Source organism: Cricetulus griseus, chromosome 2, assembly GCF_003668045.3.
Source record: "Cricetulus griseus strain 17A/GY chromosome 2, alternate assembly CriGri-PICRH-1.0, whole genome shotgun sequence".
Taxonomy (NCBI): Eukaryota; Metazoa; Chordata; class Mammalia; order Rodentia; family Cricetidae; genus Cricetulus; species Cricetulus griseus.
The window spans coordinates 401,478,671-401,495,710 of record NC_048595.1 but is presented as its reverse complement, the minus strand read 5'-3'; the positions used below and the strand labels follow the sequence as shown (position 1 = coordinate 401,495,710).

The 17,040-nt window shown below is 36.6% G+C and overlaps 1 protein-coding gene across 3 annotated transcripts in view; it reads right to left on the bottom strand.

Annotated features, from left to right (window-relative positions):
- Positions 1 to 17,040, bottom strand: part of Gulp1 (GULP PTB domain containing engulfment adaptor 1) — a 271,324-nt gene that overhangs the window by 81,524 nt on the left and 172,760 nt on the right. For all 3 annotated transcript variants that reach the window (XM_027396815.2, XM_027396814.2, XM_027396816.2), the window contains one exon: positions 13,505 to 13,566. In XM_027396815.2, the coding sequence (XP_027252616.1) occupies positions 13,505 to 13,566 (62 nt within the window). The remainder of the gene's footprint in view (positions 1 to 13,504; positions 13,567 to 17,040) is intronic.

Genomic DNA, 17,040 nt, shown 5'->3' with positions numbered 1-17,040 from the left:
AGACAGGTATTGGGCGGATATTCTGATGGAAAATATTCCACAGAACCTTGCATTCATCAGGTCTCTTTTAGGAAAGTTACTGGTTTTGTTTTTGTTTTTTAGAAAAAAAACTTAATCAAGACCTTGGGCACAGACAAGAAATGGTTCTGAGGGGCAGTGAACAAGAGTTCAATTCCTTGTTTATAACAAGGAATTGCACTTTCACACCTAAATGTAGTTGATACAAATGCTGGCAAGACCAAGTAAAATGAGCAGGGAAAATGGTGCGGAGAAACTTGACACTGACTGCCAATCATTTGTGGTGCACATTGTCACAAGAAGCAGAGCAGAGGCTGAGTCTCAGAATCACAATCTTCATAGACCTAAATATCCACTGTGACAAGGAGATACATATCTAGAGTTTAGTAACTTTGATTTTTCATCAGAGAATTCAAGTCATATGCTTTTAGCACATCTATTATAATTTATTTTATAAGCTAATTCTTTCTATATGGCCATTCAACCTCAGCCCCACTTTCCTATTTACAATTTGTTCGATGTTACAATTTTGTTCTCCAATTATAAATATTAACAATCAGTCTCCTTGCTCTTTGTGAGGGTTAATGAGATGGTTAAAATGTTCAAACAAGGTCACTTCTAAGAAGTATTCACCTATGTTTAAAGTCATTTCTGATTTATATGTCCACTGTTGCCCATTTTTAAGAATGAAATATCATTAGCTTAAAGTTAACACTGGGTCATTTCTGCCTGGTAGGATTAGAAGCAATATGTTAATTTTAATACTTCTGTGTTTTCTGCACTGCCTAAATTTTAATCATTAGTATGTATCATATTCTAGCACACCATTATTATTCTGAGAAAATATAACCCATTGTTGACCTCCTAATGTAAATGGCTGACTTGCACATCCATGGCATTTTATTCTCTGCTTCTCAACAGTTTCTCAGATCAAGGCTGCAATGCTCACATTGGGTCTTTAGATCGTCAGAGGCTTCAGTTCCTTCTGTTTGCTATCTCAATTGTGCAAAGAAGGATGTCCCACACTTTCCAACCAACTGAAGGACTGACATGGAGTCGACTTTTACTTCCTTGATATGATATTAAAAGTTCAGGAGAAAATCTACTTAGTTCCCACAAAAGAAAAAGAAAAAACAAAACCAGAAGGTGATAAACATTTTCCCAGAAACTGAAGAAACGGGGACACAACAGATTATTTTTAAATGTAAAATAGATGTAATGTTGCTTTGCAAATGAAGTTTCCCAAATTGTATACCATTGAAAAAAAGGGAAAAAATAACTCCAGTGATTTAAAATAAATGTATTTATTTGTTTACTGCCTAAGAGTTAAAAGATTATTTTCTATAAAATGTCCATTAAAACTGTTAGTTTGTCTTCTGAAGAACTTTGCTATGCCTGGATGTGCTGGCCATTGCCTCATCTCACACTATGGAAGCTGCACAGCAAGAAGAGAACCTGAAGGAACTTACCCCCTACTGCCTTCCTAATCAAGGCAGTTGTCCCTTGGTGCCCATCAGGAGGGTTGAGAGACCCAGACAGCTGTAGTTATCATTCAGTTTGCTCAGGTAAAGGGGCACATGCATATAATGCATACATTCTTCCATGACTTGAACTCATTCTAGATTACATACATCATAATATAATCTAAACATTATAGAAACACTTGGTATTCTGTACTATTTCGTGAACAATTACAAGAAAAATAATTGATATAATAGTGCAGTTTCCCCAAAAATATTTTTCTCCCTCTGTTGACTAATTCCAAAAATGCAGAGTCATGGGTATTGAAGTAGACTATATTTGTAATGAAACCATGGAATCCAATAAGGATGCTGATTCTGCACTCAATTTCTATCATTCCTCCAGCCCACAAGTCTACTGAGTATTTTACCTCTTGTGACGACAACTCCTTCTCTAGCCTCACTTCTCAAGTCTCACTCCTGCCACAGAATGCCAAGGGTTTCTGCTGCAGATGTTGATTTTAGCCACTCACCAAAACGACTCCTGAAATAATCAAGAAAGCCTCTAATATCTTTGACCTTTCTCAAGCACTGCCCCATAGTTTTACTTTCTGCTTGGCTCCTTGAGTTCACATTTCAAGCTTCAGAATTCTACTGCTTGACCTTTAAGGATCAGATCAAATTGTGCCATTTTCAAAACATTTGTTCATGAACAAGTTTCTCATTCTTTCACAAAATGACAGACAAGCCCAACCTTCATAAGATGCCGTGTATAAGTAGGTGTTCTTACAGAATTCTGGAAGACCATGAGACATTTTTGTAGAGATATTTTGTTAATAGATATATTAAGTAAAAGCATAGTAAGCAGAAGAAAATAAGGACTGGATTATTGCCTCAGTGTTAGAAGTTCAAATGATTGGGTACATTCCATTTAGTCTACTGAGTCACTCACAACTGGTTGGTCTTAAATGATAACCTCCCAAGCATCAATTAAAGTCAGATCAGGTCACAGAAGGTAAAATATGCAGGAGACACAGAAGTTAGGGAATGAGGGAAATGACAGATTGAAAAGACAGACATGTATGCAGTACTCTATTTTGATTTAGTGTTACCTAATCTCCCAGTTAAGTAGGTTAATCTCCCGGACACTGGGAACAGTATACTGCAAAGGAAAGAAAAAATGGATACTGGATAGGAGACCTGTGCTTTGCATCTAACTTGCTATTATTTCCCTCTGTCAGCTTGGAAAAATGATTTGAACTCTCTGAGCTTCAAGTAACTTTATGAAGAAAATGATAGAACTGGAGAGAGGAACCCAATACCTTTGCATCTATACATGTGTGATATCTTTAAATAAATAAATAAATAATTAAAGCAATGGCATAGTGAAATGCTGCAGCAAATAACTGACATGAAATGCTTCATTTCTGTTTCAGTTTGTAGTAGCTTTGGATCACTTTTTAGAGCATTTTCAGAGGCAAAGTAATAGTATAGAGTAATTGAGCTTTAAAATTATGTTCACTAATTATTATAGTCATGTGAGAAATCCTGGGGAGACACTAAGTAGTAGTCACTTTAAAACAGCTGAATTTTCAGGAATTCAACTGGTTGTACAACTTGAATGAAGATCTGAAGCGATAAGTGGTCTACTGTCATTTCTCTTTATGAATTTGCAAGCATCTTGCAAGCACACAGCCTACAGAATATTGCTCGACAACAAATGTCCAGGTATATTATGATGGGAATATTAACTTGCAGTTTTTAGTATTAGAACACTTTATAATGTTCACAAAGCGGGGACAAATTTTAGATTTCTGCACTTTTTAAGTGTGTGTCAATGCTGCTATGTTACATAAAGAACATGGCATATGGCTACAGAAACAGAGTTACCTAGAATTATTACAGAATATAACATTTTCTCAATGGATAAAATGAAATAAGAGTTAATTTACATAATCATGCTTGCATTTTCAAGTGTCTGGAATGAACTTATTGCATGCACTAGCAACACAAGAGGCCAAGTCTAAACTTGCAGGTAACTTTTTAGGAAAGCTTTGTACATAGCTGATTTTTATCACTGGATCCAACATTTTAAGTAAAATTTCATAGTTGGGTAAGTGAAATAGATTATAGAAAATACTTCTGAGCTTTGCACACTAATCTTTAAATTCTTCTTGTACCACAACCAGAAAACTTGAGAAACTCATATTTATCGGTACTATAAAATTACTCTAAAATGTTTTTCAAATTTAAAATTTTGAACCATTTTGGATATTTCAGAAATGTATTACATAAATGTAACTTTTCCATGGCTTTTAATGGTCCAAAAGAGTTCAATCTGAACATGCTTCATTCATGTTTCCTTTTTCTTTGATATATTAGCAGACATTATATATTTCTAGGATATGAATTTTCTTCAATGGTGTTACAAACTACTATTAACATTTCTGAAAAGCTTAATGTATAATATATACATCAGAAACAATATAGGCATTAATCAGATTATTCAGTTAATTTGAGATCTTTCTTTATCACGATTCATTAGTCCACCTAATGGAACAGTTTTCTCTTCATTAACTACTAGCATGTTATTCCCTAGTGCATTCTTTAAGTCTGCATGTATTTAATTTTGTTTCTAGATTGGATTTTAAACACAAGAAAAACTTCACAAAATATTTTGCTTCATAATGCAGTTGTGGGAAACTCAAGATAATGTCAAGGTATGATCATCATGGTGTGTTTCTTTAATGGTCTGTCAAACATTTTCTTTTATGTAAATATACCAAGCTAGCAGTATTCAATCTCATGCTAGCATTCAGGAAATGTCATTCTCTCCCCCGTGAAACTCTCAGAGTAGCTACTACAAACCTTCACTGGTGTTGCAGTGTCTGAAGCAAGCAGAAAAAATAAAGTTCTGACAAGAGTTTAAAGTGGTTTGTTCTCTGTTTTTCACATAACAGTGAAAGCACTAAATTATTCCCAAGTATAACAACTAGGGAGATTCGACAGTTGCAGAACACTGTCTATGATGAAAATATTACTAAATCATGATCCTGGCAAATCACATCAATGCAGAGTGTGTGTGTGTGTGTGTGTGTGTGTGTGTGTGTGTGTGTGTGTGTGTGTGTGTGTGTGGTGGAGAGAGAGAGAGAGAGAGAGAGAGAGAGAGAGAGAGAGAGAGAGAGAGAGAGAGAGAGAGAGAGACATATATAGAAAAATATATGATGGATGCATGGATGGATAGATACATAGATAGATACACAGACACATGGAATTATACATTCTGCATCTATACTTGTTTGAAACTTATAATAAACTATAGAGGGTCATGTGATTAGGAACCTCTTCAACAAATTCACACAAAATTACATCAATCTGTTTTGAGTTAAGAAAGTAGAAATTTCCACCAAGGTAGTTTGCAAAGTGGCTGTTCCAATTACTGCAAAAGGAACCATTCATTAACTACAACTACAAAATTTTAACAGCAGTGGAGTTTGTGGTGCAAGGCTTGTTCTTATGGGGTACAAAGGGAACACACTCCATATTTAGGTGTTTATTTAACTATTCTAGATCCTTTTTAACAGATTTAGCTAAAAGTTTCAAACAACAGCAGGATCCAAGATATGATGTTTAGTATATATTCACATTACATTATAGGCTTGATTTTGGTTTTGGTTTCTTTAATTTTTTTGAAGTCAAGTAAGGGCTTATAGGTTATAAAAGTTCATAGAACTGGTTGTGAGGAGTGAGAAAGGCTAGGCAGAAGAAGCTGCACAGCTCACCAAGTTAGCAACCCTCAAAGCACACCTAGAGAGCACACACATCTAGTTTCCTGTAGGAGAATCCAGCATCACCAGGAAACACTGACATCTGATGGAATCCCCTAACTAAATCTCTCTTTGACATTTGTAATTCATGATGTTTCTCATCACCTATATAGTTATCATCAAAAATTCTGTATTCTTTTTCTGACAGTTATCTTGCTTCAGGAAAACCACAAGTTTTAAGGTCAAAGTCTCTGTTTCTATTTGGACTTGCTCAATTTAGCATCTAAAAGAAAACAATGCCAGGACATAAATTAACGTGGCAATTTCCTGAAGAATCCATTGCTTTATCTGCTATATTATGTATTTATTTTAAATTAATAAAACATTACAAATATAGTTTGCACATGTTGAATATATGAAGACAAGAGTACATCCTTTCTGGGGAGTGACTCTATGTCTTCTCACACACTAGGCAAGTGTTCCATGACTAAACTGTAACTCCAATCCCTTTTGAACATATCCTCAATCTAAACATTAAATCAAAGTATCAAGTCATCAAATTCAAGAGGAGTTATTCATTTTAAAATAAAATATTTACTAAATGTTCTATATGAAACATTTGTCACAAGTCTTCATCCAGGAAGTCATTGTTACATGAATAGCATAATAAACTGATTAAATAAAACTCTGGCCGTATTTCACCTTCATAGAAAAGACAACTTAGCATTCCTGTCAGAAGTGGGAGAGCAGGGAAATGTAGCTTCCTTACGGGTGATACCTTTGAAAGATTATGCTTCAGTGTTCTAATTATAGCAATGGGAGGGGAATATAAAATCCATCTTTAGTTCCTGACAGCCTTGTTTTCAAAGTGTTCAGACTCTGTGACTCTTCTCCAGCCCCTAGTCTCATTCAAGTAGCAATCACATCTGGCCTGGATTCAGTGAATATAATTTTGGGTCATTAATGTCAACTTTAGTTAAAAGTTTGTCTCAGAAATCAGGCACATTTTTAATATGAAGCAATAAGGAGCCCAAGACAAGGGTTACGGTTTGGGGCTAGCATGGTATAAACAGTGGGACCCTATGTCATAAAACAACAACAGAAAGAAAATAAGGAAATGGGAGGAGGGAGGAAAGAAGAAATGTCTAGACAATGAATTAAGTTGTCAGATCTCATTGCTCTCCTTCATTTTTTGTACATTGTCCATCACTCTCTAGTTCCATGAGTATTTGAAGAATCATTGTAAGACACTATGTTCAATGAGGGCATATGATTAAACTTGTTAACCATCATTTCTACTCTAAGTATTCCAGCATCTGGTTATAGTGGCACATACCTTTAATGCTGTCATTCAGGAAGCAGAGGCAGGCAGCATGCAAATCTCTGTGAGTCCCCAGCCAGCTAAGGCAACATAGAGAGATTTTGTCTAAAAATTGACAGCTGCTTAAACAGGCAGATTTTTACTCAGCTATTGATTTGTACTTTAAATTAACTAAATCTGGTCAAGTCTAGTGTGTTGAAAAACAAGTTATAGGTCACAATTAAATAGTAGCTTTCAAATTCTTTGCCCATAGAACATAATTCTGCAGAGAAAATACATACTTTCACATGCCTTCTGAGTTTCTTTCCTTTTTATAATTTATTCTATCTCTAAAGGTGGGTTTCCAATGATCTACACTACTTTGATTTTATAATACATTTTTCCTTAGGCTATAACCTGTAAACTAAAAGCATTGCTACAGAGTATACAGTAAATATGATAAATTGCCAATGAACTAGCACTAACCCTGTCACTACACATAAAGAAAATGTCAGAACTAACCAACCTTATGTATAGACTGACACTTATTAAATAATAACTTACTTCTCTCTATCCACATGTAGTTCAAAACAATTTCAATACAAAGTTCAAATGCAAAATTTTACAATCAGTACTCTACAAAATGAAAGAAGGTGAAACTAAAATGCATTCTACACCCAATAGAAGCACATTCATACAACAAAGACATCTGTTCAATCATGTTCATAGCAGCACTATTTGTAATAGCCAGAAACTGGAAGTAGCCTAGATGCCCCTCAACAGAAGAATGGATAGAGAAAATGTGGTACATTTACACAATGGAGTACTACTCAGCAGAAAAAAAAAACAATGGAATCTTGAAATTTGCAGGAAAATGGATGAAACTGGAAGAAAGCATTCTGAGCTAGGTAACCCAATCACAAAAAGACAAACATGATATGTACTCACTGATATGTGGATTTTAGACATACAGTAAGGGATTACCAGTCTACAATCCACACTGCCAGAGAAACTAGTAAACAAGGAGGACCCTAAAAGAGACAAACGCTGTCCCCTGGAGAAGGGGAAAGGGTCACCATCCCCTGAGCAATTTGAGAACATGGGAAGTGGGGGAGGGAGCTACAAGAATGAGAAGGGAAGAAAAGGAAGAATGTAGAGATCATGAGGGAGCAGAAAGGTTGAGTCAGGTGTAGATTAGAAGAAAGGATATATGATAGGTAGGGTTTTAGTTGGGGGAGTCCTAGGGGAGGAAGGGAGGAAGAAGGGAACTAGGATTGTCATGTAATTCAATCTTGTTTGTAATTCAAATGAAAAAAAGTAAAAAAAAAAAGTCAAAGAAAGAAAGAAAGAAAAAAGAGAAAGAAAGAAAGAAAGAAAAAAAGAAAGAAAGAAAGAAAGAAAGAAAGAAAGAAAGAAAGAAAGAAAGAAAGAAAGAAATTCAGACACCCTCTCCTCTATTGCTAGGAGTTTTAGCTATGATCATCCTTATGGATTCTTGGAACTTTCCATAGTACCAGGTTTCTCCCTTACCCCATAATGGCTCCCTCTATCAATATATCACTTTCATTGTTCTCCCCCCTCAACCCTCCCCAACTTGGCCTTCTCCATCCCTATGCCCTCCCATCTACCCTCTTCCCAGTTAATCCAGGAGATCTTAAGTATTTCCCCGTTCCTTGGGCCCTCCATGTGTTTCCCTCTTAGGGTCCTCCTTTTTACCTAGCTTCTCTGGAGCTATTGATTGTAGGCTGGTTATCCTTTGCTTTATGTCTAATATCCACTTATGAGTGAGTACATACCATGTTTGTATTCCTGGGTCTGGGTTACCTCACTAAGGATAATAAGATTACTGACTACCCTAAATGTCATCATGGAACCTGTATCCAGTGAATGATGTAAGCAGATGCAGCGACCCACAGCTAAGCACTGGGCTGAGCTCCAGGAGTTCAGTAGAACAGAGAGGGAAGGGACCATATGAATAAGAGTGTCAAGATCATGGTGGGGAAACCCACAGAGACAGCTGACCCAAGCTAGTGGGAGGCCAAGGACTCTGGACATAGATCTGGGGAACCTCCATGGAACTGAACTAGGCCCTATGAATGTGGGTGACAGTTATGTGGCTTGATCTGTCAAGGGGCTCCTGGCAGTAGGACCAAGACTTATCTTGGGTGCATGAACTGGCTTTTTGGAGCCCATTCCTTATGGTAGGATACTTGCTCAGCCTTGATACAGAGGGAGGATCTTGGTCCTGCCTTGGTATGCCAGATTTTGTTGACTCCCAAAGGGAGACCTTACCCCTCTGAGGAATGGGTTGGGAGTGGGAAGGGGGGGCAGGAAAAAAGGGAAGGAGGACTGGAGTTGATACATAAAATGAAAAATAATTAAATAAAGAAGATTTAAGAATAAAAAAACAAAATAAAACATTAAAGGTACAGTAATTTTCAAGTAGAAAATTAAAAATTGTAGATTTCTCAAATAAATGTTATCACATATGTCTCAAGGGACAACTACCATTCTAAAACAGTTATGTTAAATACATCCCCTTAATTTAAATCAGTACATGCCAAAAGTGAAGTGATGGCAATCTTTAAACAGTAAGATTGTTTTAGTCATTATGAAAGTAGGCATATTTGTGTTCTCTGTATACAAACTGTTCCTATGTTGCATCTACTGTAGTCTGATACTTATCACCTGATTTTTTGTGACATATGTATTTCCTACCATTCAGTAAATTTATTACCAATCCTTGTACCATTAAGATGACTTCTTAGGAGGTCTAATGAGCTCTTCTACTGATCAAGATGAACTCTCATGTAACTGCAGAGATGATTAAAATATTCTACGTTCAGTTGATGATTTAACTGATTCTTCTACCATCTAAAAGGCTTCTCAGTTTCCCTTAGTTTTGTCTGTCTTTAGACTTATAACCAGCAGTCCTGTGTGCAAATTCACCAAGTTATGATGTCAGTATTCAGTCAAATTCTAACCTTGATATTCTGATATTCTGATGAAATCATTTTGTAGGAGTGCTTAATGCCTATAACCTATTGATACTTTATATATAAGGCAATTATCCTAGATAGTCTAGGCAGGTCTGATTCAAGCAATTGAAAAAATCCTGGGAACAGAATAGAGATGGAATTTGTGTACCTCAGAGAAAGAAGGGAATTCTACCTGTGGTCTGCAGGGTGAGCTCCTGGCAAGAATTCCCAGCCCACTCATTTTGATGGTCCATCATGTGGGTTCTCTCTCTCTCTCTCTCTCTCTCTCTCTCTCTCTCTCTCTCTCTTTTCCTTTCTCTGTTTCCCTCCCCCAGTTCCTGACTCCCTCCCTCCCTCCTTCCCTCCTTATCATTTTTCTTTTCTTGGTTAGGGTATTTATTGCTGTATAAAACACCATGAGCAAAAACGATTTGGGGAGGAAAGGGTTTATTCCATTTGACAAAGTTCAAGATGCCCCATATCACTAAGGGAAGTCAGCGAAGGAACTCAAGGCAGGAATCTGAAGGCAAGAAATGAAACAGAAGCCATGGAGGAATTCTTCCTAGCTTTCTCAGTTTGCCTTCTTATATACCACAGGACTAACTGCCCATAGTTGATTCCATCCTAACTGAGTTAGGTAGTCCTGCATCAATCATTATTCAAGAAAATTCCCACCAAGCTTCGCTATAAGCTAGATTTTATAGAGCCATTTTCTAATGGAGAGTTCCTCTTCCTCAAAATATGTAGGTTGTGTCAAATTTACATAAAAGTAGCCAACACAATCCTAATGATATGACTTTGAGGACAGATCTTTGATAAACAGCTTTAGCACTTGGGTATTCCAGCTGCAGCCCAGCTCTTATTATGTGGAACATGTACCTTACTCACTGTGCTCACACTAAAATTACTCTGCCCCACCTCTCAGATGGAAACCACATTCACCCTGTTTTAAACTTTGGGAATCCTGCCTCACAAGGGTGAGTTACTATTCTCTGAATCTCTACAACTTTCCATAATTGTCATGTGAATAGCAGAGAACATGGTATGTGGTGGTCATTTTTGTCAAGTTGTCATAAATTCCAGTCCCCTGAGAGGAGCATACCCCAATGAAGAATCACCTCCAAGAGACTGACCTCTGGGCATGGCTGTGTTACATTTTCATGATTAAGGATTGATATGGGAGGGTTCAGCCCACTATGGGCAGTACCAGATCAAGGCAGGTGATTCTGAGTGGTACAAGAAAGCAAACTGAGAAGGACAAGGAACAAGCCAATATTCTGCCATGGTCTTTTGCCTCTTGGTTTCTGCCTTGAAGTCCCTGCCCTGGGTATACTTTATGATGGGTCACAGCCTACTAGACAAATAGCCCCTTTCCTTCCAAGTTGGTTTTGTTCAATGTTTTATCACAGCAATAGAAACCAAACAAAGACATGTTGTTACCATTATGGAGGCTGCCAGTATCCAGTAAAGCTTTATACATAATAGGTATTTAAATATTGAATGTATAACCTGGTATTATCATATTTGGTTTTTAAAAACATAGAACTTTAAAGTCAAACAGACCTCAATTTTTCCAACTGTCTCATTTTACTATCTCTGTGACAACAGGCAAAGTATGTAGGCTTTACCATTTGTTTTCTAACATATAAAGTGATAATAATATTGTTATTCAGTATACAAGGCCATCATAAGCATCAATAATAACAGAAGTCATGTAAAACACACCAGTCATATGTCTCCAGTGTGTATATGGGTTGAATAAAATGTATTTCAGTGACAATGTTCTGTACTGATATATCACTCATTTATAAAATAAATTTACTATGAAACTGTCCCCTTGTTAAATTTTAAGAAAAACTTATGTGTTCATGGTTGCTAATATTTACTGGGTAGTTATTTTATGTCATATGTTGTTTTAAACTTCATCTATCCTCTTTACATCTAAAACAATTCATGTAAGAAAGTGTTATTATTGACTTCCTTATTCTTGAATGCATAGCACAGATACAGAAAATTAAGTAGATTGCCCAGTGATACAGAACTAAACTTCTTATTTAGGCAGTCTAGTTCCATGTTCTATAATCTTCCATGCTATATTAAACCACCTCCTATGAACACAGGCTGACTTTTCATATGGTATATGGACTAACAAGAAGAGAACACACCTTTAGAATAGGGCCACTAAAAAGACAAAGCACTACAGGGTAGGAAACTGACTGTTCTTCAGATGGCTATAATACTGCTAGGTGCACACATGATATATATTCTCACAGATGAGGTAAAATAAGACAGAGGAAACCAACCTGCTTTCCCATAATAAGCTAAATGAAAAACAAGAGCAGTGCTCTATCAATGCACTTAATAACACTTAGTCAGTTATTCATTTATTAAACATCATCTCTGTGTTAGGCACTGTTGCTAAAGCTTTATGGAATGATGCTGGCCCCTGTGTGGGAAGTGTTCTATAGTTTTCCATTAGTATCAGTAATTTTACAGTTATTGTCTGGTATAGCACAAGTAACTGAATCTGTCTACATACAGATCTCCATTGTCACATTAACCCTGCAGTACTAAAATAAAAGGTAGTTCTAATTAGAATGGAGCTTCCTAATACTGACAAACCAGAGTTTCGATATGATGCATTTTAATTATAAAAAATGAAACAGCCTTGATAGTTTCACCTAAGGAATATAATTGTACTATGGCTGTAAAGCCTGCCTGTGCATCTGCAAATAACAATAGGTGTCATGAGTGATATGTTTCCTTATTTATCACATGCTCTTTATGATTAATACTCTGTAGGATAGGTAATACAATTTTTTTCTGGTTTGATAACTTTACATGATAAGTAACAGCAATCAGCTTCTATGTCAATTTTATATGGAAATTAATAAACATACAGCAATTTCAGGCATATTTCTGTTGTGTGGAAAGCATTGGAGCATTTTCCCCATGAAATCACATTTTTTCCCTGTCACTAACAAATCTTGGTTCTTACTAACATATTCTAGGGTAATTCCCCCCTCAAGGCTCTATACAATTCTTCCTGCCAACATGGACCTGAACCAGCACAGTGGAAGATTTCCACTAAGCACAGTTGATAATCTGCTCAATAAAATTTTTCATTTTTCTAAAATAACCCCCAAGTCTATGCTTACTGTATCATGGAGTATAGTTTATTAGCCTATAAACCCTTAGGTTCTCTTTTATGTGTTAAAATTTCATACTTCCACAATGTTTTCTTCAAAGTGAAGCAGTCCAAGCTTGCCTTAACCCCATGTTTAAAGTCTCAAATACTATATTTGTGTCTGTCTTTTCAAAATTTTGACTCAATTTCTCTGAGAACAAGTTCCGATCTTTTGCTAACTACAAAGTCTCATCTCTCTTTAATGTACCTTTATACATTACATCACTTCAGTACAATTTCAAAGAGATCAAATCTTTAAAATGATGGCATATGCATTAATGCTTCTGCTTCTTCACCAGAACACAGTAATCCAAGAAAGAATGACAAAAACACATTGTATGCTTTCCTGGCTTCCATTTCATTTGCTTGTTTTCTTGGATTCCAATTACATATTAAAATTGTATCTCACTTTCACAGATTAGTTTTTATTTGTTTTTGATGTACCACAATATTAAAATGTGTTTAACAGAATCTAATTTTTTAAGTTGTTTAATTTCCCAGAGGCAATGACATTGCAAAATAACTTCAGTAAGAGTCCAACTCATAATAAGAAAAAGAATGAATGAAATACATAACTCAAGAAACTACATAGTACATACTTTTGTTTTTAAATGAATTTACAGATTAAAATGATTTTCTATATGTTATATTACTTATTTCAGCAATGTCAAATTAGTTTCAAATACCACTTACCAGGAAATGTCAACGCATAAACAATCTTTCTAAAATTAGCACAAGTATTCAAAATAACATATGCAAAATAAAATTAGATAGTATCCTAATAACTATTTTACCTTTGCATTGTAGGGAATGTAATGCTTTGATAATGCTTCAGGCGTATGCATCCATGTTTTGTCTGTAACAGAGTAAATGCAGTATTGGATTAAACCACCAATTTTTATTATGCTGTGTACATACATTCTCACCTGAAGGAAATCTATACTGGAGAAGCAATCTAATTTTTGAACTTTCTTAAATTAAGAAAGTAAGATGCTGTAACTGCAAATTATTAAGTTGTTTATTATGTTCTTACTATAAAAGTCATTCATTAATTATTACGGTGTCACCATATAGCCAAGGCTGGCCACAGTAAATTTGCTGTCCTTCTGTTACACACACATCTACTTCTCTTGGTCCTTACTTTATAAGAACAACATTTCTTTCTTTAAAGACTCAAAGTTCTTGTCATACAGGTCTGTCACTTGTTTGATTAGTGTTACCCCAAGATATTTTATGTTGATTTGGCTATTGTGAAGGGTGATGTTTCTCTGATTTCTTTCTCAGCCCATTTACCATCTATATATTGGAGGGCTACTGATTTTTTTTTTTTTAGTCAATCTTGTAGCCTGTCACTTTCCTGAAGGTGTTTATTGGGTGTAGGAGTTCCCTGGCAGAATTTTTAGGTAACTTATATAAACTTTCATATCATCTGCAAATAGTGGAAGTTTGACTTCTTCCTTTACAATATGTATCCCCTTGATCTCCTTTTGGCACAAGAGACCACTTCCTGAACATAAAACCAGTAGCACAAAACTGAGATCAACAATTAATAAATGGGACATCCTGAAACTGAGAAGCTTCTGTAAGGCAAAGGACACAGTCAAAAAGACAAAATGGCAGCCCACAGAATGGGAAAAGATATTCACTAAAACACCAAATTACCCAATTAAAAATGGGGTACAGCTCTAAATAGAGAATTCCCAATAGAGCACTTAAGAAATCGTTCAACATGCTTAGCCACCAGGAAAATGCAAATCAAAACAACTCTGAGATACCATCTTACACCTGTCAGAATGGCTAAAATAAAAAACACCAATGAAAATTTATGCTAGAGAGAGTGTGGAGAAAAGGGAACACTATTCCATTGCTGGTGGGAATCAAAACTTGTACAGCCAGTAGGAAATCAGTATGGGGGATTCTCAGGAAAATGGAAATCAATCTACTTCAAGACCCAGCAATTCCACTCTTAGGCATATACCCAAAGGATGCACAGTCAAACCACAAGGACATCTGTTCAACTATGTTCACAGCAGCATCATTTGTAATAACTAGAACCAGGAAGCAACCTACATGCCTCTCAACCAAAGAATGAATAAAGAAAGTATGATACACTTACATCATGGAGTACTACTCAATGATTAAAAAAAATGGCATCTTGAAATCCCCCAAATGAATGGAACTAGAAGAAACCATTCTGAGTGAGGTAAGCCAGACACAGAGATATGTACTCGCTCATAAGTGAAAATTAGACACAGAAAAATGGATGACCAGAGAATCCACAACACCAGAGAAGCTAGGAAACAAGGAAGACCCTAAGAGAGATACTCATGGACTCCTGAGAAGAGGAAAGGGACAAGATCTCCTGAGTAAATTGGGAACATAGGTGTGTGAGGGGGTATGAGAAAGAGGAAGGGAGAAGGAGAGGGGGCAAGGAGAACATGAGGGATCAAGAAGGTCAAGTTGGGGGAAGAACAGAGAAGGGAAGCAAGGAAAGAGATACCTTAATAGAGGGTTAAGGAGAAAACTGGCACTAGGGAAATTGCCAGGACTCCACAAGGATGACCTCAAGTAAGAATCTAAGCAATAGTGGAGAGGGTATTTTAAATGCCCTTCCCTATAATGAGATTGATGACTACCTTAAATGCCATCATAGATCCTTCATCCAGTAGCTGATGGAAGCAGAAGCAGAGATTCACAGCTAAGCACCAAGCCCAACTCGTGGAATCCAGTTGTAGAGAGGTAGGAGTAATGAGAAAAAGGGTCAATACATGCTGGGGAAACCCACAGAAGCAGATGACCTGAACAAGTAGGAGCTCATGCACTCCAAACCAACAGATGGGTAACCTGCTAAGACTGAACTAGGTCCCCTGAACTTGAGTATCAGTTGGGGGGGGTTGACAGTCTATGTGGCCACTGGCAGTGGAACCAGTATTTATCCCTATTGCATGACTGGGTCTTGGGAGCTCATTCCCTATGGAGGGATACTCTTGAGGTCTAGATACACATGGGATTGGGGGCTAGGTACTGCCCCCAAATGATGTGACAGACTTTGATGAACCCCATGGGAGGCCTCACCCACCCTGAGGAGTGATGGGGGTGGAATGCAGAGAAAGTAGGGGCAATGGAAAGACTGGAGGGAAACGGCACTAGGATTGGTATGTAAAATAAGATTGTTTTTAATTTAAAAAAAGAAATTTGAAAATATATACTATTTCTCTTTTCATCTTTTTAGACAATTCATCTCCAGCTACTTCCAAAGATGAAATAATATCAGATTGTTAGAGAATACAATGTCATGAGAGTTTGTCCCTATCCTGAATTAGAAAGAGAAGAGTTAATTTCTGCAAGTCACTGGTACTAGAAGACTAGAGCTCTTGTCTGTCAAGGTCTTAGATCCAGTAACCTAGAAAGAAGGTAAGCACACAGCGGCTCTTGGACATGGGTAAAATGAACATAATATGATGGTTCTTTCTTCACTGTCAAGTTGATTGGACTTGGAGTCACCCTGGAGATACACATCCTACTGTATTTCAAGGAATATCCAGAGAGGTTTAACTGAAGAGAGGAGCCCCACCCTAAAAGTGGTCACCAGCCTCTTGGATGTTTAAAGAGAAACGAAAGAGAGATGGGTGGGCACCGGCTGCCTATCTTCTACTTCCTGGCAAAACAAGAGATTACTATCCAAACCATGTGTGTTCACTACTGTGACTCTCAATCCTTCTCCACCATAATGGAAACTCCCTTCCCAGACTGTGAAGCAAAATAAATCATTCCTTCCATAAGCTGCTTTTGGGTTTTATTTCAATACCATGTCATGAAATATAACTATACATACATTATATTTCCAGTGAATAAGCTGAAATTTCTAAGAAAAGTCAGTGTTCACACAACATCCAGGATTGTAGTTTATGGGGTGTCTATCATATATAACTGTGTTTTTAGGTAGAGTTGTTATAAAACTTGAAAGATTTATAAAGAAGTTTTTAGTACCAGCCAAATTTATGTGCTGGTAAAAGAAAACAAAACAAAACAAAAATAAGAACAAAAACAAAAGAATAAATTATTGTTGTTAACTCAGAATTTGCTAGTCCGGGAGATGTGAGTCCATTGCGGGCCCTAGGTCACCATTTCTAACCACAGAAGCAGGGTTGTAAAATAGGTACATAAGATGTTTTAAACCATGTCCACATTCCTTCCAATTATGCTAAAATCACTCACTCAAATTGAACAGGCACATAAAAGGAAACACCAATATTTCAAAATACTTGATAAATGCAAACCATTCCAACAAATATAGGCTGTACTTATACTAATATATTATCGGGAAAGA